At 45.3% G+C, this 27,053-nt stretch overlaps 1 protein-coding gene across 2 annotated transcripts in view; it reads right to left on the bottom strand.

Moving 5' to 3' along the window:
• LOC129829690 (low-density lipoprotein receptor-related protein 1-like) overlaps window positions 1–27,053 on the bottom strand; it is a 251,799-nt gene that overhangs the window by 61,986 nt on the left and 162,760 nt on the right. For both annotated transcript variants that reach the window (XM_055891550.1, XM_055891549.1), the window contains exons 27-49: window positions 25,830–25,994; window positions 25,464–25,708; window positions 21,748–21,879; window positions 21,257–21,484; window positions 20,837–21,011; window positions 20,265–20,359; window positions 19,829–19,981; window positions 19,309–19,455; window positions 18,240–18,365; window positions 17,907–18,038; window positions 17,605–17,739; window positions 17,263–17,392; window positions 15,835–15,961; window positions 15,511–15,662; window positions 15,054–15,178; window positions 13,907–14,281; window positions 7,934–8,123; window positions 6,984–7,188; window positions 6,058–6,250; window positions 5,470–5,595; window positions 1,911–2,039; window positions 1,575–1,694; window positions 13–126 (exon numbers count right to left, since the gene is read on the bottom strand). In XM_055891550.1, coding sequence (XP_055747525.1) covers window positions 13–126; window positions 1,575–1,694; window positions 1,911–2,039; window positions 5,470–5,595; window positions 6,058–6,250; window positions 6,984–7,188; window positions 7,934–8,123; window positions 13,907–14,281; window positions 15,054–15,178; window positions 15,511–15,662; window positions 15,835–15,961; window positions 17,263–17,392; window positions 17,605–17,739; window positions 17,907–18,038; window positions 18,240–18,365; window positions 19,309–19,455; window positions 19,829–19,981; window positions 20,265–20,359; window positions 20,837–21,011; window positions 21,257–21,484; window positions 21,748–21,879; window positions 25,464–25,708; window positions 25,830–25,994 — 3,719 coding nt within the window. The remainder of the gene's footprint in view (window positions 1–12; window positions 127–1,574; window positions 1,695–1,910; window positions 2,040–5,469; window positions 5,596–6,057; window positions 6,251–6,983; window positions 7,189–7,933; window positions 8,124–13,906; window positions 14,282–15,053; window positions 15,179–15,510; window positions 15,663–15,834; window positions 15,962–17,262; window positions 17,393–17,604; window positions 17,740–17,906; window positions 18,039–18,239; window positions 18,366–19,308; window positions 19,456–19,828; window positions 19,982–20,264; window positions 20,360–20,836; window positions 21,012–21,256; window positions 21,485–21,747; window positions 21,880–25,463; window positions 25,709–25,829; window positions 25,995–27,053) is intronic.

Below are 27,053 nucleotides of genomic sequence, written 5' to 3' on the forward strand. Positions count from 1 at the left end.
TTGTAGACTTACAGCAGTTCATCTCATCACTGGCATCCTCACAGTTGACCACCTGGTCACAGCGGCTGGAGTTGGAGATGCAGCTTCCATCTCGACACCGGAACTCTGCAGCTTTGCACAGGGTCACTGGAGAACACACACAACACAATGGATATAGTAATATGGACGTACACACGCAGTCACACGCAGTCACACCATGACACACACACACACACACACACACACACACACACACACACACACACACACACACACACACACACACACACACACACACACACACACACACACACACACACACACACACACACACACACACACACAGTCACACACAGTCACACCACGACACACACACACACACACACACACACACACACACACACAGTCACACCACGACACACACACACACACACACACACACACACACACACACACACACACACACACACACACACACAGTCACACCACAACACATACACACAGTCAAACCATGACACACATACAGTCACACCATGACACACACACACACACACACACACACACACACACACACACACACACACACACACACACACACACACACACACACACACACACAGTCACACCACAACACATACACACAGTCACACCATGACACACACACACACAGTCACACAATGACACACACACACACACACACACACACACACACACACACACACACACACACACACACACACACACACACACACACAGTCACACACAGTCACACCACGACACACACACACACACACACACACACACACACACACACACACACACACACACACACAGTCACACCACGACACACACACACACACACACACACACACACACACACACACACACACACACACACACACACACACACACACACACACACACACACACACACACACACACACACACACACAGTCACACTATAACACACACATACACACAGTCACACCACGACACACGCATACAGTCACACCATGACACACACACACAGTCACACCATGACACACACAGTCACACAATGACACACACAGTCACACAATGACCCACACACACACACACACACACACACACACACACACACACACACACACACACACACACACACACACACACACACACACACACACACACACACACACACACACACACACACACACACACACACACACACACACACACAGTCACACCATGACAAACACACACACACACACACACACAGTCACACCACAACACACACACACACACACACACACAGTCAAACCATGACACACATACAGTCACACCACGACACACACACACACACACACACACAGTCACACTGTGACACACACAGTCACACCACGACACACGCATACAGTCACACCATGACACACATACAGTCACACTATGACACACACACAGTCACACCCCGATACACACACACACCTAGTCACACCATGACACACACACACAGTCACACCACTACACACAGTCACATCATGACACGCACACACATACACACAGTCACACCACGACACACACAGTCACACTATGACACACACACACACATGACTTACTGTTGCAGGGCAGCTCATCTGAGTGATCTCCACAGTCGTCAGTCCCGTCACACCAGAACATGTGGCCGATGCAGCGTCCATTGATACATCGCCTGTAGCCTTTCTTACACAGACGGTTCGCTGCAGAGAGGAAGACCAGCATTAGAAGAGGTGTTCTCCAGTTGTCTTACTATGACTGAATTCTATCTCCTGAAATTAAACTGACATACAATTTTCTTCCTTTTGTGGTACAGAGATTGAGAACAACAACACTGTGCTGACTGACAATGTAATTCAAGCCCAGATTCCAAGTACTCAGATTGCTGACATTGCGCAAGCAGACCCACACAGACTCACCGCAGTAGGACTGTTTCTCGTCTGACTTGTCCTTGCAGTGGGCCATGCCATCACAGGTCAGGCTGTAGTTGATGCAATCCCCGTTGCCACACTCAAAGTCATCCACACTACCACACAATGCGTTCAGAGCTACAGTAGTAGGACGAAGGAGAGATGGAGATAGAGTCAGCACCATGTATCTGAACCAGACTGGACCCTTTTAACCTGTTGGGGATGGGGGCGCTGTTTAGACTATTTATGCTAATGTGGCTAATTTTTTAAACGGCTTCCCACAAAATCCTTGATCGTACAATATGCATATTATTATTATTATTGGATAGAAAACAGTCTATAGTTTCTATAGGAGTTGAAATTTTGTCTCTAAGTGGAACAGAGCCCATTCTACAGCAATTTCCCTGACATGGAGTCAGATTTGAGAAATGTTGGGCACTTTTCTGAAGTCAGTTAAAAGGGCACTGTCGTTGCTATGACTATACGGACACTTCTTACGTCTTCCCCTGGATGCCTTTACGTGATGACGATTCCAACGGGCTCGATTGCTCGTTCACAGGCCCTACAAATGAAAAAAACCTTTAGCTAGCAAGTCTTTTCTTGCTGCGTAACGCGCGTGGAAGACACCGACCCTCTCCTGTTCCAAGCGTTAGTTTAGCCTGTTATATTTCTCCGGTCATCTTTTCACTCGTTATAGGAGTTACAAACATCACAAAGTAGTTAATTTAAAGCGTTTTATAGCAATTTATATCCGTTTAGTGCGATTTTGGGACATTTATTTTTGCAACGATGTGAAAAGTTGGGCACGCTTTTCAGTTCATCCCGAACGTAGTTGACATTTCCACATGGCAAGAGGACAGCTTTCCACCAAAAGACGATTTCTCCCAAGAAAGGATCCTTTGCCCAAGATACTGATGGAAGAACAGCTCAAGGTAGGACATTTTTATTATGATAAATCGTGTTTCTGTCGAAACATTTTAGTGGCTTAGGACGCCATGTTTTTTGACGTAGCTTCGCTTGGCGCAAACTGTATTGAAAAGTAAGGATAAATTAAAAAATGTAATAACGCAATTGTATTAAGAATTAAATTGTCTATCAATCCCTGTCCACCCTATATTTTTTAGTCACGTTTATGAGTATTTATGTATAAGAGTAGATCACTGTCTAAGTGGCGCAAGGACAAATTCTGACCAGCCGAGTTACATTTCACATTGTCTAACCATGATTTTGGTGGCTAAATATAAACATTTTCGATCAAACTGTATATGCATGTTGTAATGTGATGTTACAGGAGTGTCATCGGAAGAATTCTGAGAAGGTTAGTGAAAAAATTAATATCTTTTGGCGATGTTGACTTTTATCGCTCACTTTGGCTAGAATCAATGCTGGGCTGCTAATTGCTATGTGCTAAGCTAATATAACGATTTATTGTGTTTTCGCTGTAAGACACTTAGAAAATCTGAAATATTGTCTGTATTCACAGGATCTGTGTCTTTCGATTCGTGTATGCTGTGTATTTTTACGAAATGTTTGATGATTAGTAGTTAGGTAAACACGTTGCTCATTGTAATTATTCTAGTCCATTTGTGATGGTGGGTGCAATTGTAAACTATGCCATATACCTGAAATATGCACTTTTTTCTAACAAAACCTATCCCATACCATAAATATGTTATCAGACTGTCATCTAATGAGTTTTTTTGTTGGTTAGGGGCTATAAATATCTTAGTTTAGCCGAATTGGTGATGGCTACTGGTGTTGGTGGACAAATAAAAGATGGTGGATTATGCTAATGTGTTTTTAGGTAATAGATGTACATCTTTACATATTGTGTCTTCCCTGTAAAACATTTTAAAAATCGGAAATGTTGACTGGATTCATAAGATCTGTGTCTTTCATTAGCTGTATTGGACTTTAATGTGTGAAAGTTAAATATTTTAAAAAAATATTTTTTTTGAATTTCGCGGCACTGGTTTTTCAGTGGGGGGGGGGGGTGTGCCGCTAGCGCCACGCTGATCCTAGACAGGTTAATAGGGATAGCCCCCTTTTTTTAAATTTTCGCCTAAAACAACATACCCAAATCTAACTGCCTGTAGCTCAGGCCCTGAAGCAAGGATATGCATATTCTTGGTACCATTTGAAAGGAAACACTTAGAAGTTTGTGGAAATGTGAATTGAATGTAGGAGAATATAACACAAGAGATCTGGTAGAAGAAAATACAAACAAAAAAACAACCGTTTTTTTTCTACCACAATCTTTGAAATGCAACAGAAAGGTCCCAGTTCTAGCCATCACTCTGGTTGTAATTTAAATGTTGTCCACAAGATGGCAGCAGTGTATGTGCAAAGTTCAGACGGATAACTTGAAGTATGAGCGAACTACATGACATTTAATGTGAAGTCACCCAGATACATTTGGGAAAAGCATTCATATTACATTTTTCTGCAAGAATATCATCAAATCTGTATACTTGGACTTTGATTTAGCTTTTCCAGTATTAGTATCCATATTATAAGTGAAACATTTCCAACACAACCAGTTTTCATAACTTCATATATATGAATATTCTTATAATTTTTGTCCAAAACAGAAAGGCATGCTGTTGCACAATATTAGCAGGTACATTTTGCGACAGATACAGGGTTTCCAGATACTCCCACAAAGCACAGCTCATTGGTTATCTAGCTAGCTTTGTTTGACCCCGATTGGTGCTTATTTGACAAAGTTAGAGTCGATCAAGTGAAGATCGCCCGCGTCATCGGCGTGCCATGAAGGCGTCGCTCTCTGACCAAATTTGGTGTCCAATAGGATATACTACACCCCTAATGATATAGTGAAGTCTGGTTACGTTCTAGGATCTCTGAGGAATACATACGAACGTGATTTGACTGGTTGAAACAACGTTTATGGTTAGATTTTCACAGATTCCTTTCTTTGCAAATTGAACGAGTGGAAATACAAAATTGATCGTGCATACTATATGGACCTTTTTAGGATATGAAAAAGGATTTTATCTAACAAAACGACACTTCATGTTATCTCTGGGATCCTTTGGATCAGAGCAAGATTTCAGAATGTAAGTACACATTTCACCTTCAGAGGTGAATTTATCAAGCCTATCGCAGTGAAAAAAGTGTTCTGTTGTTAGGAGCTCTCCTCAAACAATAGCATGGCATTTTTCGCAGTAACAGCTACTGTAAATTAGACAGTGCAGTAATATTAACAGGAATTGAACCTTTCAGACGATATAAGACACTTATATGTACCGACATTTGTTGTTTCTCTAAAATCTGCGATCGTGACACAAGGCGCTGCATAACTTACAACTGTCCCGTTGATGGAACGCCTATCCCTAATTAAACAAAGAGGTATTGACATCAGATCATCGTCATCACAATTAGCATTTTGCTCAGTGGATTAACACCAGTCTTCAGGTCTCAGGCAAGGTAGCCCTGGTTTCTACTGCTCCTCAGAGTCTGGCTATGGAAGACTACAGTAACGTTACTCCTCGCCCAAGTATAGCGCATCCAACCAACGCTGCTCCAACTGTGCCCCGCCCCTTCTCACCTGAACAGCTGTTGTCCTCCAGGAGTCTGCGGTCTCCACGGCAACTACAGTTGACCCTAGCGTCTGAGGTGAGCAGACACAGGTCCTGACAGCCCCCGTTGTTGGTCAGACAGGGGGAGAACTCACCTGGTGAGGAACAATCGTAAACATATTCCTTGTGTTATTATGTTTCATCTTCTGTTTTTACATTGTTGGCCCGTAAGAAAGCATTTCACTGTTAGTTTACATCTGTTGTTTACAAAGCATGTGACAAATCAAATGTAAATCTTGTTTATTAATGTTCTGTATTATGCCATGTTTTATGTTTTGTGTGGGCACAAGGACAAGTATCTGTTGCTTTTGTAAACAGCTAAGGGGGATCCTAATGAAATACCAATACCAATCAATTGATCAAATCGATCAAATGTACTTATACAGCCTTTTTTACAGGAACCGTTTTCACAAAGAGCTTTACCGTAACCCTGTGTAAAATCAGTGTAAGTCTATTTGCACATTATTAAGTTGACGAATTTGAAACCATCTTTCTTTCTGGTAGTTCCTCAGCATAAATGCCCCGCCCACTTTTGACCTATGAGTTCCACCACTCACAGCTGTTGGTGTCGTTGGCCACAGCGATTATTCCCATTGGCTGCTGGGGGATGTCATTTCTCAGTAACCTCATGTCTCTGCCCACAAACTTGTCAGCTCTAAGCACGGCCCTGCGGACCCAGTCAGTCCAGAAGATGTAGTCCCCATACACCGCCAGGCCAAATGGATGCACCGGCTCATTCTTCACCACCACCTATGGGGGGCAGTCACATGGTTAGTAAAAAGTTGGCCACACAAAAGTGGTTGGTCTATAAACAACTGGATTAGAATGGCTAAATTTTGACCGAAGGCACAATACTCTCACAATCAAAAATAAGAGATCTTATTTCGATAATGATTCAAAACAAATAAAATGGTTAGATAAGAGAAAATACATCTGCTGATCCTAGGAGTCTATAGTGACTCTGTCGCAAGGAGTTGACACAGGTAACAGAGTTGACACAGGTAACGGAGTTGACACAGGTAACAGAGTTGACACTGGTAACAGAGTTGGCACAGGTAACAAGTTGACACAGGTAACAAGTTGACACAGGTAACGGAGTTGACACAGGTAACAGAGTTGACACAGGTAACAGAGTTGACACAGGTAACAGAGTTGACACAGGTAACAGAGTTGACACAGGTAACGGAGTTGACACAGGTAACAGAGTTGACACTGGTAACAGAGTTGGCACAGGTAACAAGTTGACACAGGTAACAGAGTTGACACAGGTAACAGAGTTGACACAGGTAACAAGTTGATACAGGTAACAGCATTGACACAGGTAACGGAGTTGACACAGGTAACAGAGTTGGCACAGGTAACAGGGTTGATACAGGTAACAGCATTGACACAGGTAACGGAGTTGACACAGGTAACGGAGTTGGCACAGGTAACAGAGTTGGCACAGGTAACGGAGTTGACACAGGTAACGGAAGTGACTCACGTAGCGGTTGCTGCCGTCGTACTCGCAGCGCTCTATCTTGTCCAGTGTGGCGTCTGAGAAGTAGAGTTTCTCTGCGCGATGGTCTATGGCCAGGCCGTTGGGGGTGCGGATATCATTACCGATGATCACCAGCACGTTGGCACCAGACAGACTGGCACGCATGATACTGGGGGACTGCTCATTCCAGTTGGTCCAGAACATCAGACTATTAGAGGACACAACAGGAAATAGAGGGACAGTTACATGTAGTTTTATACATAATAAACAGACAGTAATGGAGTCAGTGAATAAATTGCTCCACTAACGGACTAATAAAGTGACCTAACAGTTGACGTTTCATCCATCGAATCAAATCTTGTAGTCATCAAAGAGCATAGATCAAAGGCCGGCAGATGGCGAAGTTTCCATCTTACCGTCCAAACGCATTGTATGCAGCCGGCAATACACTCTTGTCCCCCATGGACCGGTTCGTACCTAAAACATTCTCCATTCAGGCTGCAAAGGCGTCAACTTCCTCTTTAACTAGATTTAATGGTGAGAAGGCTGAAAAAAACATACTTTCTTTAGGAAACCATTTTCCACCACCATGCTAAAGTGGCTAATGCCTAGGAATACTAGTCCCGGATGTGGCGTATCGCGTGTAGCAAGTCAGGTTGCAGCAGTCAGTTGTTTACCCCTGGCTGAACGCAGGGCACAACTTTAGGAAGTAGCATTAGCCACTAGCATGGTCCACAGGGGATACCAGCGTATTGCCAGCTGCATACAATATGTTTGGACGGTAAGATGGAACCAACAATACAAGATCAATATCGCCATCTGCCGGCCTTTGGGCTACAACAAGCATATTGAACCTAGACCAAAATTTCAGGGGCTTTTAAAAGTAATTCACACCACTTCAATTCTACAATTTATTTAGATTTTTTTATAAAAAGAACATCACTGCCACTCACTCCTGACACTCGTCCAGCACAAAGGCCCTGGGGTGGTCGTCTCCAGACATGGTGACCACGGTGTTGCGGTCGTAGGCCTGCGGTCGGGCCTGGTCGACCGTGTGTCGGGTGATGGTGGAGGTGGTGTAGCTGGTCCAATAGAGGGTATCCCAGCCACGGTGGTACGCCAAGCCCTCCACTGAGCCTACATCTGGGGTAGAAAAAGAGAGGAGAGAGGGATAGAGAGGAGAGTGAGAGAGAGAGAGAGAGAGAGGAGGGGGGGGACAGAGAGCCATTAAAGGTGTAGGCCCTATTGAAGGAGTGGGACAGTCATTCTTTAGTGTTGGGGTCATAACAAGGTCAAAATTACTGTCACAGACCTTGGTGGTTCACTAGCAAACAGATAAAAAGAGCCAAGGAGGAAAAAGTCGAAACAACTACAGAAGAAAAAAGGAAAGGGAATGCCTTCTGTATCTGTGTAGAGCTGGCAAAGGGAGTGAACCTATGTATGAGGTGCCTGAAGGCGAGAATTCAACTCTAATCATGAATTATCTTCAAAAGATGGAATAAGTCGCAAGCATGGTTAACTGTCCAGACATTTACATGGCAGTAGGAAACGTTGTTATATGGCCCTGTCCATTCAAGTCAGAAGAGAGTTCACATTACATAATTCCCTATAGGCTCTTTCAAGGTTCATCCCTTATGAGCTTTTCTCAGAGTTTCCAGCATCTGCTGTTGTCACACCACTGACCATTTTTATGACAATTGCTCAATAATAAAATCCTGGACGTCTGTAACTGTTTGCTCATGTTCAAAAGTCAATGATTACTTATTTTTCTCCCTGGTGTTAAGGTGGATGGGGGGGTGGGGGTGTAAATCAACCCCAGTGCAACTAAAAACAACTGGTACCTAAAGACTAGTGTGTATTACTATAACGAACCCTAAAGACTAGCTACAGTACTGACAACATAACCTATCTGACAGAGCCGTGCTGCTACAGTACTGCCAACATTACCTATCTGACAGAGCCGTGCTGCTACAGTACTGACAACATTACCTATCTGACAGAGCCGTGCTGCTACAGTACTGCCAACATTACCTATCTGACAGAGCCGTGCTGCTACAGTACTGACAACATTACCTATCTGACAGAGCCGTGCTGCTACAGTACTGACAACATTACCTATCTGACAGAGCCGTGCTGCTACAGTACTGACAACATTACCTATCTGACAGAGCCGTGCTGCTACAGTACTGACAACATTACCTATCTGACAGAGCCGTGCTGCTACAGTACTGACAACATTACCTATCTGACAGAGCTGTGCTGCTACAGTACTGACAATATTACCTATCTGACAGAGCCGTGTTGCTACAGTACTGACAACATTACCTATCTGACAGAGCCGTGCTGCTACAGTACTGACAACATTACCTATCTGACAGAGCCGTGCTGCTACAGTACTGACAACATTACCTATCTGACAGAGCCGTGCTGCTACAGTACTGACAACATTACCTATCTGACAGAGCCGTGCTGCTACAGTACTGACAACATTACCTATCTGACAGAGCCGAGCTGCTACAGTACTGACAACATTACCTATCTGACAGAGCCGTGCTGCTACAGTACTGACAACATTACCTATCTGACAGAGCCGTGCTGTAACAGTACTGACAACATTACCTATCTGACAGAGCCGTGCTGCTACAGTACTAACAACATTACCTATCTGACAGAGCCGCGCTGCTACAGTACTGACAACATTACCTATCTGACAGAGCCGTGCTGCTACAGTACTGACAACATTACCTATCTGACAGAGTCGTGCTGCTACAGTACTGACAACATTACCTATCTGACAGAGCCGTGCTGTTACAGTACTGACAACATTACCTATCTGACAGAGCCGTGCTGCTACAGTACTGACAACATTACCTATCTGACAGAGCTGTGCTGCTACAGTACTGACAACAGACAAACAAGGAGCATCGTTGTTCTCAAGACAAACAAAGCCCTCTTTCTCTTCTTGTGTTCTCATTTTTTTATTAGTCTTCTTTCCTCTTGTTCAGCCTCTCCTCTAGCTATCTGTGGAATCAGAATTTGGGGCCAGATGTGACACCTGAATAGGCTATAAGGGACGATAAAACTACAGACACCGCTGTCAGGCACTAAACTTCAAGTAGAATTGTCTGCTTTTAATGAGAACTAAGTTGGTTGCAAGCGACAGCAACGGCCATAATTTTGTATTATAGTTTTGCTTAGTTTCAACAAATCAATACAACATCAAGGACAAGACTGGATTGACATTTTACAATACAAGCTCAGGGCCAGAATTTGGTGGAATACTGATATGGAATACTGTTGCAGCCAACTCCAATGTCAGACACGGACTCCTCTCTCAACGCCATAGTCTCTAGGAAGAAGTGTTTGTGTTTGTAATCTTGGATCATTAAAACTAGTTTTGGAACTACATCCCGGATGCTGAATCATCCCTCCTATGAGATCATAGTCTTGGGTGTTCTGGCCCAGATAAAAGGGACTGTACATACTAACAAATAAAGCAAAACATTTTATAACTCAAGTACAAACTGCTTAGGGAATCTCCATCAACTGATGCTGCCTTCTCGTCAAGGACTGCCCAGACACAAATCGTCCCTTTGTCTATCAAAGCTGAACAGAGAGATTTTTAACTGCATTCTTTTCAAGAGACGACAGCCCAGATACAGATGCATTGTTTAAGATTCTAAATCTTATGTGCTCAGTTAACTGCTGTGTGTCATTGAGAACGTTTCAGTGAACCTGTCAGTCGTCTTATTGAAGAGTCAATGTGGTTATGAGTGATAAGGTGTAACAGTAGGAGAGTGTACAGGCAGAGAGTCAGGGTGGTTCTGAGTGATAAGGTGTAACAGTAGGAGAGTGTACAGGCAGAGAGTCAGGGTGGTTCTGAGTGATAAGGTGTAACAGTAGGAGAGTGTACAGGCAGAGAGTCAGGGTGGTTCTGAGTGATAAGGTGTAACAGTAGGAGAGTGTACAGGCAGAGAGTCAGGGTGGTTCTGAGTGATAAGGTGTAACAGTAGGAGAGTGTACAGGCAGAGAGTCAGGGTGGTTCTGAGTGATAAGGTGTAACAGTAGGAGAGTGTACAGGCAGAGAGTCAGGGTGGTTCTGAGTGATAAGGTGTAACAGTAGGAGAGTGTACAGGCAGAGAGTCAGGGTGGTTCTGAGTGATAAGGTGTAACAGTAGGAGAGTGTACAGGCAGAGAGTCAGGGTGGTTCTGAGTGATAAGGTGTAACAGTAGGAGAGTGTACAGGCAGAGAGTCAGGGTGGTTCTGAGTGATAAGGTGTAACAGTAGGAGAGTGTACAGGCAGAGAGTCAGGGTGGTTCTGAGTGATAAGGTGTAACAGTAGGAGAGTGTACAGGCAGAGAGTCAGGGTGGTTCTGAGTGATAAGGTGTAACAGTAGGAGAGTGTACAGGCAGAGAGTCAGGGTGGTTCTGAGTGATAAGGTGTAACAGTAGGAGAGTGTACAGGCAGAGAGTCAGGGTGGTTCTGAGTGATAAGGTGTAACAGTAGGAGAGTGTACAGGCAGAGAGTCAATGTGGTTCTGAGTGATAAGGTGTAACAGTAGGAGAGTGTACAGGCAGAGAGTCACGGTGTCATAGACAATGTTACTGCTATGTCTCCTATTACCAGTCTGCCATTCTAATTACTATCAGGATTATAGATCATTAGTAGTCAGAAGAATCAACCCCGCCTTGTGTCTCTGGAGGACAGAACAGAATAAAATACAAATTTGCTTTGCAACAAAGAATCGTGGTGAAATGCTGATGATGAAGAATAGTGGTGGGGGCTTTGGGTAACAGTAGTAGTGGTGGGGGCCAGGGGAATGGGACAGATGGGACTGAGGTAATTTAGGTCTTGGTGCCCATGCTGGACGGCCTCATCCTGGTGACGGGCCTGGTGAGTCACTGCCTGGTCATGTCCACCCTTGCTGGCCGGAGAAGGAGGCGATTGAATGATTGTCTGATTGACTGATTTCGTACAATTAAAAATGATTTAAAACTAGAAAGAAAGAACCCAGAGGACGAGCGTTTAAAACACGTATTTTATGTTGCCAGGATATCCATGATCCATTCTAGTGCTGCATCTACAGCACATTCAGAAAGTATTTAGACCCCTTGACTTTTTCCACATTTTGTTATGTTACAACCTTATTCTAAAATGGATAATAAAACAATTTTCCTCATCATTCTACACACAATACCTCATAACGTCAAAGCAAATACATTTTTCTTTAAATGTTTGCACATTTATTAAAAATAAAAACAGAAATTCCTTATTTACATAAGTTTTCAGACCTTTTGCTATGAGACTCGAAATTGAGCTCAGCTGCATCCTGTTTCCATTGATCATCCTTGAGATGTTTCTACAACATGTGGTAAATTCAATTGATTGGACATGATTTGGAAAGGCACACACCTATAAGGTCCCACAGTTGACAGTACGAGCAAAAACCAAACTAAGGAATTGTCTGTAGAGCTCCGAGACAGGATTGTGTCGAGGCACAGATCTGGGGAAGAGTACCAAAACATTTCAGTAGCATTGAAGGTACCCAAGAATCTAGTGGCCTCAATTATTCTTAAATGGAAGAAGTTTGGAACCACCAAGACCCTTCCTAGAGTTGACCGCCCGGCCAAACTGAGCAATCGGGGAAGAAGGGCCTTGGTCAGGGAGGTGACCAAGATCCCGATGGTCACTCTAACAGAGCTCCAGAGTTCCTCTGTGGAGATGGGAGAACCTTCGCAAAGGACAACCTTCTCTGCAGCACTCCACCAATCAGGCCATTATGGTAGGCCAGACGGAAGCCACTTCTCAATAAAAGGCACATGACAGCCCACTTAGAGTTTGCCAAAAGGCACCTAAAGGACTCTCAGACCATGAGAAACAAGATTCTCTGGTCTGATGAAACCAAGATTGAACTCTTTGGCCTGAATGCCAAGCTTCACGTCTGGAAGAACCCTGGCACCATCCCTACAGTGAAGCATGGTGGTGGCAGCATCATGATGTGGGAATGATTTTCAGCGGCAGGGACTTCGAGACTAGTCAGGATTGAGAGAAAGATGAACGGAGCAAAGTACAGAGAGATCCCTGCTCCAGAGCACTCAGGACCTCAGACTGGGGCGAAGGTTCACCTTCCAACAGGACAATGATCCTAAGCACACAGCCACGACAATGCAGGAGTGGGGTCGGGACAAGTCTCTGAATATCCTTGAGTGGCTCAGCCAGAGAGGGAGTGCTAGGGAGGGAGTGCTGGGAGGGTTCCAGGGGAGTGTACAGGTGTGGTGGGGGGCAGGGACATGGTGCAGCATTTCAACACTGTGGAGCTGGATACTTCACCACTAACCCTACCCGGATTCTAAGGGTTACTTACTATGGACCCTCTATGGACACTCGATGGATATTTAATGAAGATTAACAGACCTATGGACACTCGATGGATATTTAATGGGTCCTAGAAAAACATGCTTGGTTTGAAGAAGATCTGTCTTACAACCTATTCAACATCATTTCATTTCAATAAACACAATTAGCTCAGCTCAGCTCAGGCCATTAGCTTTTTCCTCTTCATCATATCACAAACTGATCCGAGCTGTATGTGTACGAGTGTGTGATCTGACCTACAAAGTAATGGTCTTATAGAAAGGATCAGCAACAATGTTTTGTCACTTGTGGACAATATAAATATAAAAAAAGAGAGTCGCACACTGTATATATAAACTCCCAGACACGTTGGTATCTTACCCAATAAATGACTGGGACTTTATATATAGATAGGGTGTGCGACTCTCTTTATGTATTTGTATAGCTAACAGTTTATTCGCCGTTAGTCAACACCACTACACAAAATAATTTCTCTGGATGTGTGCCAGCTCATTCTTTTTATTATCCTTGTGGACAAGATAACATAACAGACTAAACATTACTACTCACTCTCTACAACCTTCTGCAGTTCTGATCCGTCATCGTTGATCTGCTGGATGTTTCCAAAGTGTATGTCACTGAAGAAGATCCGGTTGGCTCCCCTCCCCCCTCCTCCGCGGTAGTCAAAGGTCAGGGCGATGACGTTCTTCATGTGTTCCGGGTCCTCAAAGGGCTTGATGGGGGCGTTCAGGTTGGTCTCGTCTGATAGGTGGATACTCTTCAGAATGGTCCGCTCCGAGTACAGCAGGTAGCCGTCGTAGTCACGGCAACTGTGGCTGTCCTCGGCCAGCATGCCGTGTGCGCAGGCACAGGTTCGCTCCCCGTTGCCGCGGTAAAGGCAGAGCTGTTCGCAGCCGCCATTGTTGTTTTTACAGACGTTGGTGCCTGAGGGAGAACACACACACTGATCACACACATCATTCTCATAGACACACACTGATCACACACATCATTCTCATAGACACATCAGTCTCATAGACACACACTGATCACACACATCATTCTCATAGACACATCATTCTCATAGACACACACTGATCACACACATCATTGTCATAGACACATCAGTCTCATAGACACACACTGATCACACACATCATTCTCATAGACACATCAGTCTCATAGACACACACTGATCACACACATCATTCTCATAGACACATCAGTCTCATAGACACATCAGTCTCATAGACACATTCTCATAGACACATCAGTCTCATACACACACACTGATCACACACATCATTCTCAGAGACACATCAGTCTCATAGACACATCAGTCTCATAGACACATCAGTCTCATAGACACATCAGTCTCATAGACACATCATTCTCATAAACACATCAGTCTCATAGACACATCATTCTCATAAACACATCAGTCTCATAGACACATCAGTCTCATAGACACATCAGTCTCATAGACACACACTGGTCACATACATCAGTCTCAAAGACACATCAGTCTCATAGACACATCAGTCTCATACAACTAAACACAGCACACCAGGGTTAGAGAGAATTACATTTCAATTCAATCTAGGATGGGAATACAAATATTTTTTATTTATTTGGAATTTCAATTGAATTTCCTGAGTGGACCGATATGAAATGAAATGCACCCTGTGTGTTTGTGTTAGGGGTTAAGTGTTCTTACCTTGTTGCCTGTCCCTGTTGAAGACCTTGATATCCTTCAGCTGTACACCGATGCCTGTCCTCAGATACACATATTCTGTAGCGTTGTCTTTGTTGCCTCTCTTGATGGAACCGTTGGCATGAGTCCTGGTCCAACACAACATACAAAACACTATCAGCCACTTTCAACAGGCTTGGAGGAAAAACAACAACATTTGTAGTAAATGAAACTTATGCAAAGGGGATACTGGATGAAGGCAACAATATCACATACAAGACTGTCAGTCAATTTAAATAGGCTTTGAGGAAAATGTAATCCCATTGCATACTGTAGTCCTTACTGTTCGTCTATGGTCAATGCTCCACATAGGAGCCAAGGTCTTCAGTCAAGTTAGTCAAACATACTACAGCAGTGCAGCAGGGAATATTAAGGGTTCAACAAGGAGGAGATGACAGGGATAGGACAGCAGTCAGCTCACCTGTCACTCCAGTAGATGAAGCCCTCGAAGACGGACACAGCGAACATGTCCATATTGTTATTGGCCAGAAGCAGCTCTCTGTTTTCTCCATTCTCCAGATTGATACGCTCTATCCTATCGGTCCGCGCATCACACCAGTACAACCTCCGCTCCTACACACAAACAATAAGAACAACAACATCAAGCAGGAAAACATTACAACAAGGTTGTGAAGAGGAGAAAAATCCTGGATATGTGTGAATCTGAAAGAAGGATTTGTAAATAATCTGAAATGTGGATTTTGCTAATAAAGTGATAAATATATTGTGTGTGTGTGTACTGTACCTTGTAGTCGATGGAGATTCCGTTGGGCCACATGATGCTGTCATTGACCAGGACAACTCTCTGAGAGCCGTCCAGACGGGCCCTCTCTATACGGGGGACCTGACCCCACTCTGTCCAGAACAGATACCTGCAGGGACACACACATACACAGACACAGACACAGACACAGACACAGACACAGACACAGACACAGACACAGACACAGACACACACACACACACACACACACACACACACACACACACACACACACACACACACACACACACACACACTCATATGAGGTTGAAAAAAAGCAATCTATGTTATTTTTGCTCTGTATAGATTAAATATCACAATAAACACTTACTTACAATGTACCATCATATAACTAGCTACTGCTTGTAATTATTAATCAAAGTGCAAATATTGCTGGTTGCTGGACTAATAATACCCCATACCAGTCCCAGTAGCCAAGCCCCAGTCCCAGTAGTCAAGCCCCAATAGCCAAGCCCCAGTACCAGTAGTCAAGCCCCAATAGCCAAGCCCCAGTCCCAGTAGCCAAGCCCCAATCTGAGCCCCAATAGCCAAGCCCCAGCCGCTATAGCCAATCCCCAGTAGACAATCCCCAGTCCCAGCCCCAATAGCCAAGCCTCAGTCCCAGTAGCCAAGCTCCAGTCCCAGTAGCCAAGACACAGTCCCAGCCCCAATAGCCAAGCCCTAGCCCCAGAAGTCAAGCCCTAGTCCCAGTAGCCAAGCCCCAGTCCCAGTAGCCAAGCCCCAGCAGCCAAGCCCCAGCCCAAATAGCGAAGCCCCAGCTCCAATAGACAAGACCCAGTGGCCAAGCCTCAGTCCAAGCCCCAGTCCAAGCCCCAGTGGCCAAGCCCCAGCCCCAGCAGCCAAGCCCCAGTCCCAGCCACAGCCATAGTAGCCAAGCCCTAGTAGCCAAGCTCCAGTGTCAGCCCTAGTCCCACTAGACAAGCCCCAGTCCCAGCCCCCAGCCCCAAAAGCCAAGCCTCAGTCCCAGTAGCCAAGCCCCAGTCCGAGCCCAAATAACCAAGAACAGCCCCTGTAGCCATGCCGGAGTAGACAATCCCCAGTCCCAGCCCCCAGCCCCAACAGCCAAGCCTCAGTCCCAGTTGCCAAGTCCCAGTTCCAGTAGCCAAGCCCTAGTTCCAGTTCCAATAGCCAAGCCCCAGTCCCAGTAGCCAAGCCCCTGCCCCAATAGCCAAGCCCCAGTTGCCAAGCCTCAGTCCAAGCCCTAGCCCCAGCAGCCATGCCCCACTCCCATTACCCAAGCCCCAGTCCTAGACCTAGTAGTCAAGCCCTGGGAGCCAAACTCCAGTCTCAGCCCTAGTCCCATTAGACAAGCCCCAGTCCCAGCCCCAAACCCCAGTCCCAGCCTCAGTCCCAGTCCCATTAGCCAAGCCTCAGTCCCTAACCACTCACCCTCTTTCTGGGTGGACGGTGATGGCACGGGGCTTGTCCAGACCCTGGGAGATGACCACATAGCGGAATGAACCATTGAGTCTGGCCACCTCGATCACGTCAAAGCCCTGGTCTGTCCAGTAGATGTTACCTGACAGGAGAGGGACAGGAGGGGTCGGGGTCAGTGTGTGTGTGTGTGTGCATGATTCTGTATGGTCCATGTATGTGTGTTTCCATGTGTGTGTGTGTGTGTGTGTGTGTGTGTGTGTGTGTGTGTGTGTGTGTGTGTGTGTGTGTGTGTGTGTGTGTGTGTGTGTGTGTGTGTGTGTGTGTGTGTGTGTGCGCCTGTGTTTGTTCTCTGACCTGCTATCCAGTCCACAGTGATGCCCTCCACCCTGCCGATGCCGTTGGTCACCACGTCTTCTCTCCAGGTCTGGTCTCTCTTAGCTCTGCTGATGGTGCTCAGGCCCATGTCCACCCAGTAGATAGTGTCATTGTCTACATGGCAGGACAGAGTGATGACGGTAAGTAACTGGACACAACAATCACTCAGGCAGGCACAGTGTAATAACAGTTCAGGTACACTTCACAGCACGGATGGTGTGACTTGATCCTCAAACCAAACTCTTGTATTGCTGTTGGTGGGTCCGTAGCAGTACACTCACCAGCGTGGAAGTCGATGCCCACAGCCAGCGAGGTGCCAGACACGGGCACCAGGGCATCGGATTGATCAGACGGGTCCAGGGGGATTCCTCTAATGCCCTCATGTACTGAGTAGAGCAGGAAGGAGCCCATACCTGGAGAGGGAGGACATAACAGTTAATAACACTACCGTTAGAGTATACAGTGTATCCTGGGGTGTGTGTAGAACAGTGTAGCTATATCTAGGAAGTACAGTAAGAATGGCCATGCACCTGTCACCTTTTAAATATTTTGAATCATTTTGCAATGTAATTTGTGGATTTGAATAAAGTATTTAAAATGTGTTGGTCTGTTACCCTCGCAGGACTGCCGCCCACTCTGGAGGCTGTAACCTGCGGTACACATACAGGCTCTGGTGCTAGGGGAGGTGGGCAGGCACAGCTGGGAACAGTCTCCATTCTTATTGCTACACAGGTTGATGCCTGGGACAACAGAGAATAAAAGACAGTTCAAAACAGCAAAACAATTATAACAAAACAGGACTTTTCAAAACCTGTCAGTCAAAAAGAAAAACCTTTCTTATTCATTCAGTTGCATAGTGTCATTCATTCATTAACTCATCTGAGTTGTACCTGTTAGGTTGGTAAGTGTGACATGGTCAGTGAAATCCTACCTGTACCAGTCTGCATGCTCAGTGTGACATGGTCAGTGAAATCCTACCTGTACCGGTCTGCATGCTCAGTGTGACATGGTCAGTGATATCCTACCTGTACCAGTCTGCATGCTCAGTGTGACATGGTCAGTGAAATCCTACCTGTACCGGTCTGCATGCTCAGTGTGACATGGTCAGTGAAATCCTACCTGTACCGGTCTGCATGCCCAGTGTGACATGGTCAGTGATATCCTACCTGTACCAGTCTGCATGCTCAGTGTGACATGGTCAGTGAAATCCTACCTGTACCGGTCTGCATGCTCAGTGTGACATGGTCAGTGAAATCCTACCTGTACCGGTCTGCATGCTCAGTGTGACATGGTCAGTGATATCCTACCTGTACCAGTCTGCATGCTCAGTGTGACATGGTCAGTGATATCCTACCTGTACCAGTCTGCATGCTCAGTGTGACATGGTCAGTGATATCCTACCTGTACCGGTCTGCATGCTCAGTGTGACATGGTCAGTGATATCCTACCTGTACCGGTCTGCATGCTCAGTGTGACATGGTCAGTGATATCCTACCTGTACCGGTCTGCATGCTCAGTGTGACATGGTCAGTGATATCCTACCTGTACCGGTCTGCATGCTCAGTGTGACATGGTCAGTGATATCCTACCTGTACCAGTCTGCATGCTCAGTGTGACATGGTCAGTGATATCCTACCTGTACCAGTCTGCATGCTCAGTGTGACATGGTCAGTGATATCCTACCTGTACCGGTCTGCATGCTCTCGTTGTAGATCTTCATGTGCGTCATGGGAGAAGTGTTGTTACGTAGCACCTTCCAGTTCCCCCCGTCACTCTTATCACAGGTCCCTATCTGGTCTGTCCCCTGGTCGGCCCACCACAGCTTGTCTCCTAAACACACACACACACACACACACACACACACACACACACACACACACACACACACACACACACACACACACACACACACACACACACACACACACACACACACACACACACACACACACACACACACACACACACACAATGGACATTCAGTTTATTACGAATTGGTGTTTTGGTGTTTTGTGTCAACCAGCCTCAAGCTCATGCTTCAAGAAAATGCTCTCTCTCATGTAATCAATGGACAATAAAGCTTTTTCAAATTGAACTGAACACACACTATCTCTCAAAGTCACAACAGACAGGTATTTAAAGACACAATAGTGGGTTGAGGGATAACACTAAAGCAGGACACAACAGTCTGTTTCTCCCTTACCCATGATGGCCAGAGCAGAGGCCTTGGTCAGCCTGCCCGGTTTGACCCCGTCCAGGACCTCCAGGCCTGAGCCATCCAGCTTACAGCGACTGATGGTGCCGTTCCCTGAGCTGACCCAGTACAGCTGCTCACTGTCGTAGTCTACAGACAGGCCTGGAGGGGACAGAAAGGTTACAGTTAGCACAACACGATCACAGTCAGAATCTCTCTCTCTTTCACACAGTCTGTCGTAGTCTATGGACAGGCCTGGAGGGGACAAAAAGGACAGACACACCACTACTGAACATGGTCAACTCTCTCTCTCTCTCTCTCTCTCTCTCTCCCTCTCCCTCTCTCTCTCCCTCTCTCTCTCCCTCTCCCTCTCCCTCTCAAATGTTCTGTCACTCTGGCCCTCACTTTCTTTCATACTCTCAGCATTTTTTCACACGACACTCACCTATAGGGCTCCTCTGATTGGTGAAGAGCGTCGTATGGTTGCTGCCATCCATGTTGGCCACACTGATGTTGTCCCCATCGGTCCAGTACAGCTTTCTGGAGAAGGACACACACATGACATGTTACTATACATTAATCTTGGCTTGACTGTCACGTGACTGAAATCACAGTGGCAACATCAACGTTCTTTTGCTGTCATTGTGTTATTCCAAACTCCATTCCCACTCCTCTAGTGTGTGTGTGTGTGTGGTGTGTGGTGTGTGTGTGTGTGTGTGTGTGTGTGTGTATGTGGTGTGTGTGGTGTGTGGTGTGTGGTGTGTGTGGTGTGTGTGGTGTGTGTGGTGTGTGTGTGTGTGTGTGTGTGTGTGTGTGGTGTGTGGTGTGTGTGGTGTGTGTGTGTGTGTGTGTGTGTGTGTGTGTATGTGGTGTGTGTGGTGTGTGGTGTGTGGTGTGTGTGGTGTGTGTGGTGTGTGTGGTGTCTGTGGTGTGTGTGTGTGTGTGTGTGTGTGTGTGTGTGTGTGTGTGTGTGTGTGTGTGTGTGTGTGGTGTGTGGTGTGTGTGTGTCCCACTAACCCCAGTACAGGGTGCAGGACCAGACAGTTGGGTTTATCAAGGCCCTGGATTACAGCGTTCTTAAAGGATCCGTCCAGTCTGGCCACGTTGATCTGTTTCTTATTGACATCATAGCTGGTCCAGAACAGGTTCCTAGACACCCAGTCTACTGCCAGACCATGGGCGTTGGGCAGGTCTGAAGAAACAAGCACACATACAGGCAATTTTAACTAAACCACTAACTACATTAAATAAACAAATTCCTTGATCTAAAATTTGCCCAGTGGATTCCAAAGCAGTATTTGTTTTCTTTCAAAGACTTCATCTGCTCTTCATTGAGCTTGCCAGGAACTTTGGAACTTATAGTCGTAAAGGTACAAAACTCACACGCCTGAAAGAAAAGAACCCGAATCTGATCCCAAGATAAAGGGGTCTTCCTACCAGCAGACACCACAGTCTCCACTCCGGTCCCGTTGATGAAGGCTCTCTTGATGGTCTGGGTTCGAACATCTGACCAGTAGATCCGGTTCTCCAGAGCGTCATAGTCCACCACAGTCACGTTGTCTATGTCTGGCACCGTGAAGGAGATGATGTAGTTATAGTAGGGGTTGTCTATGTCCACTCCCCTGATCTCTGTCTGACGGGCATACAGCAGGAACTGACGGGACTCTTGTAGGGGAGAGAATGGAAGAGACAAGGGATAAAGGGGAAGAGTTACCATCAACACATCACAAAGACAGTATTTCAACATATCCAAATGTTATGCAACAGCTGCTGGACTAAAATGGAGCTATTCTCATTAGGAAGACAATCATCTGATTGTGTGTCTAAATTACAGAAAATTACACACACATTCCACATTTAGACCCAGCTCAGACCCATTGGTCATCACCCAGCCCTCTGAGTATGTGTGTGTTGCTGTGTGTTCCTACCTTTGCAGGTGTGTTTGTCAGCCTGCAGCTTCATGAGGTGAGGACAGGCACAGGAGAAAGTCTGGTTGTAGCTGATCAGACACAGGTGAGAACAGGGGCTCTGCCCGTCAGCGGTTGCACAAGGGTTAGGAGCTGAGGGGAAGAAGACATGTTAACCACTGTGATCAGCTCTCTCCTAGTGTTAACCACTGTGATCAGCTCTCTCCTAGTGTTAACCACTGTGATCAGCTCTCTCCTAGTGTTAACCACTGTGATCAGCTCTCTCCTAGTGTTAACCACTGTGATCAGCTCTCTCCTAGTGTTAACCACTGTGATCAGCTCTCTCCTAGTGTTAACCACTGTGATCAGCTCTCTCCTAGTGTTAACCACTGTGAGCAGCTCTCTCCTAGTGTTAACCACTGTGAGCAGCTCTCTCCTAGTGTTAACCACTGTGAGCAGCTCTCTCCTAGCGTTAACCACTGTGAGCAGCTCTCTCCTAGCGTTAACCACTGTGATCAGCTCTCTTCTAGTGTTAACCACTGTGAGCAGCTCTCTCCTTGTGTTACCGACTGTGAGCAGCTCTCTCCTTGTGTTAACCACTGTGATCAGCTCTCTCCTAGTGTTAACCACTGTGATCAGCTCTCTCCTTGTGTTAACCACTGTGATCAGCTCTCTCCTTGTGTTAACCACTGTGATCAGCTCTCTCCTAGTGTTACCCACTGTGAGCAGCTCTCTCCTAGTGTTAACCACTGTGATCAGCTCTCTCCTAGTGTTAACCACTGTGATCAGCTCTCTCCTAGTGTTAACCACTGTGATCAGCTCTCTCCTAGTGTTAACCACTGTGAGCAGCTCTCTCCTAGTGTTAACCACTGTGAGCAGCTCTCTCCTAGCGTTAACCACTGTGATCAGCTCTCTCCTAGCGTTAACCACTGTGAGCAGCTCTCTCCTAGCGTTAACCACTGTGATCAGCTCTCTCCTAGTGTTAACCACTGTGAGCAGCTCTCTCCTAGTGTTAACCACTGTGAGCAGCTCTCTCCTAGCGTTAACCACTGTGAGCAGCTCTCTCCTTGTGTTAACCACTGTGATCAGCTCTCTCCTTGTGTTAACCACTGTGATCAGCTCTCTCCTAGTGTTAACCACTGTGATCAGCTCTCTCCTAGTGTTAACCACTGTGATCAGCTTTAATAATTGCCTGAGTAAAGAGCTTTGTCCACTCATCTCTGTTCTCCTGCGCCTGACTTCCATGCACCAGCTACACCCACCCATTGACAGCATATGATACAGTATCTGAGTGAGACTGATTAACAAGATAAATGGGGGCCCCCCGGCCGGTAATTCAACCATGATAACAAGTTTAAAAATCTGGTCGCTAAACTAACTTAGCAATCTCAATAATGTTAGCTGACATGGACTAATTAACTATCAGTCACTGACATAACAAGAGTACTGCAGTGTGTGGCCTTTATTATCCACAGTATGTGGCCTTTAGTATCCACAGTGTTTGTGCTTTATTATCCACAGTGTGTGGCCTTTATTATCCACAGTGTGTGGCCTTTATCATCCACAGTGTGTGGCCTTTATTATCCACAGTGTGTGGCCTTTATTATCCACAGTATGTGGCCTTTAGTATCCACAGTGTTTGTGCTTTATTATCCACAGTGTGTGGCCTTTATTATCCACAGTGTGTGGCCTTTATTATCCACAGTGTGTGGCCTTTATTATCCACAGTGTGTGGCCTTTATTATCCACAGTGTGTGGCCTTTATTATCCACAGCGTGTGGCCTTTATTATCCACAGTATGTGGCCTTTAGTATCCACAGTGTTTGTGCTTTATTATCCACAGTGTGTGGCCTTTATTATCCACAGTGTGTGGCCTTTATTATCCACAGTGTGTGGCCTTTATTGTCCACAGTGTGTGGCCTTTATTATCCACAGTGTGTGGCCTTTATTGTCCACAGTGTGTGGCCTTTAGTATCCACAGTGTTTGTGCTTTATTATCCACAGTGTGTGGCCTTTATTATACACAGTGTGTGGCCTTTATTATCCACAGTGTGTGGCCTTTATTATCCCCAGTGTGTGGCCTTTATTGTCCACAGTGTGTGGCCTTTATTATCCACAGTGTGTGTGATTCACAGGATCATGTAGGTAACACAACACATGGGACAACAGTGAAAGGTCAGCTGTCTGAGGGGAGTTGAGTGTTTTGGATTCAGCAGGTCTGGAGTGTAGTGCACCACTCTGCAGTTCTGCCCTTTCCTCCATCACTGCACCAAAGTGTGTGTCACAGTCCAGTTAGCAGTAAGAGGCAGCTGTGAAGTGTGAGGTTGCTTGTGTGTGTCGGCGTGCATGCGTGCGTGTGTACAGTGTCTTCATAATGTATTCACATCCCTTGGCTTTTTGCACATTTTGTTACACAGCCTGAATTTAAAATGTATTAAATTGAGATGTTTTGCCACTTGCCTACACACAATACCCCATAATGTCAAAGTGAAATTATGTTTTCACACATTTTTACAAATTAATAGTCAATAAGTATTTAACTTGTTTGCTATGGCAAGTCTAAATGAGTTCAGGAGGACAATGTTCCTTAACAAAACGCTAGACAAACATTTTCAGATTTTGCCTTAGTTTCAAATAGATTTACGTCAAAACTGTAACTCGGCCACTCGGGAACATTCACTGTCTTCTTGGTAAGCAACTCCAGAATTGATTCTGTTTTTTTTATCCTAAAAAACTCCCTAGTCCTTGCCAATGACAAGCATACCCATAACATGATGCAGCCACCACTATGCTTGAAAATATGGAGAGTGGTACTCAGTAATGTGTTGTATTGGATTTGCCGAAACATAATACTTTGTATTCAGGATAAAAAGTTAATTGTTTTGCCTACTGTTTTGCTGTATTACTTTAGTGCCTTGTTGCAAACGGGATGCATGTTTTGGAATATTTGTATTCTTTACAGGCTTCCTTCTTTTTCTCTGTCAATTAGGTTAGTATTGTGGAGTAACTATAAAGTTGTTGATCCAACCTCAGTTTTCTCACAGTCATTAAACTCTGTAACTGTTTTAAATTCACCATTGGCCTCATGATGAAATCACTGAGTGGTTTCCTTCCTATCCGGCAACTGAGTTAGGAAGGACGCCTAGATATTTACAATGCAAAGTGTAATTAATAACTTGACCATGCTCAAGTTACCAATTTACCAATAGGTGCCCTTCTTTGCAAGGCATTGGAAAACCTCCATGGTCTTTGTGGTTTAATCTGCGTTTGAAATTCACTGCTCATCTGAGGGACCTTACAGATCATTGTATGTGTGGGGTACAGAGATGATAGAGTCCATGCAACTTGTGACTTATGATCAACAATCAATTTAACAGAGCTTGAAGAATTTTGAAAATTATAATGAGCAAATGCTGCACAATCCAGGTGTGGAAAGCTCTCAAGAGACTTACCCATAACGACTCACAGCTGTAATCGCTACAGTGCTTCTACAAAATATGGACTCAGGAGTGTGAGTACTTACGTAAATGAAATATTTCTGTATTTTCTTTTCTTAAATTTGCAAAAATGTCTAAAAACATGTTTTCACTCTCATTATGGGGTATTGTGTGTAGACAGATGAGAACATGTCGGAATCAGGCTGTAACAACAAAATGTGGAATAAGTCAAGGGGTATGAATCATTTCTGAAGGCTCTGTACGTATTTATGTAAGCATCCGTCCGTCCGTGTGACCTACCCTGGGGCTGTCTGGAGGGATGATACACCTGCAGGTCGAAGGGTTGTGTGTTGGTGCGTTGGACCACGGTTACGTTGCTGCCGGTCCACTTGTTGGCCTTGGCCAGAGTGTTGGTCCTCCAGTCTGTCCAGTACACCTCTCCTCCGTACATAGTGACAGCAAAAGGATGAGACAGGTACTCATGACCCCTCAGCACCTCGATCAGACCAGAGCCGTCATACAGAGCAGAGTAAATGGCATCAGACCTGGGGAGAGAGCATTTATGAGAGGAGGTGAGTGGGTGAGGGTGTGTGCGTGTGCGTGTGCGTGTGTGCGTGTGTGCGTGTGTGTGTGTGTGTGTGCGTATAGCAAGGAGAGCAACAGTACCTGGCATCGATCCATACAATGCGTCTCTCCATGTAGTCTACAGTCAGTCCGTTTGGCCAGCCACCGCTGCCAGTCTCTCTGTGGATAGTCCTCCTGGCCTCACCACTCATAGATGCTGCCTCTATCCTGGGCAAGCTGGCATCCCAGTCCGTCCAGAACAGAATACTAGACACAGACCAAGAAAAGAAAGAGAAACACACATTCAGGAATATTCAGCAGCATTACACTACCGGTCAAAAGTTTTAGAACACCTACTCATTCAAGCGTTTTTCTTTATTTGTACTATTTTCTACATTGTACAATTTTGACTGATATTGTATGTCATACATACAGTATGAGACTGTGAAGAGGTACTACTATGCAATCACATTATGGCTCTTTGGTTCTATGGTTCCATGATATCTATTATATCTAAGAACACATTTTTATTTACAATGACAGCCTAGGAACAGTGGGTTAACTGCCTGTTCAGGGGCAGATTTGATCTAGCAACCTTTCAGTTACTGGCCCAACACTCTAACCACTAGGCTACCTGCCACTCCATGGTTCCATGGTATCTGTTCTTTTTTTAACGTAACCTTCATTTAACAAGGCAGGTCAGTTAAGAACAAATTCTTATTTACAATGACGGCCTAGGAACAGTGGGTTAACTGCCTTGTTCAGGGGCAGAACGACAGATGTGTTACCTTGTCAGCTCGGGGACTCAATCTAGCAACCTTTCAGTTACTGTCCCAACGCTCTAACCACTAGGCTACCTGCCACCGCACAGTTCCATGGTATCTGTTCTATGGTTCTATGGTATCTGTCCTTTGGTTCTATAGTATCTGTTCAATGGTTCTATGGTATATGGTATATGTTCTATGGTTCTATGGTATTGGTTCTATGTTGTCTGTTCTACAGTATATGTTCTATGGTATCTGTTCTATAGTTCTATAGTATCTGTTCTATGATATCTGTTCTATGGTTCCATGGTATCTGTTCTATGGTTCTATGGTATCTGTTCTATAGTTATATAGTATCTGTTCTATGTTTCTATAGTATATGTTATATGGTTCTATTTTTGGGCTCCAGAGTGGCGCAGTGGTCTAAGGCACCGCATTTCAGTGCATGAGGTGTCATTACAGACCCTGGTTTGATTCCAGGCTGAATCACAACCAGTGATTGGGAGTCCTATAGGGCGCTGCACAATTGGCCCAGCACTGTCCCGGTTAATGTTTGGCCGGG

The sequence above is a fragment of the Salvelinus fontinalis genome, chromosome 31 (assembly GCF_029448725.1).
Source record: "Salvelinus fontinalis isolate EN_2023a chromosome 31, ASM2944872v1, whole genome shotgun sequence".
Classification (NCBI taxonomy): domain Eukaryota; kingdom Metazoa; phylum Chordata; class Actinopteri; order Salmoniformes; family Salmonidae; genus Salvelinus; species Salvelinus fontinalis.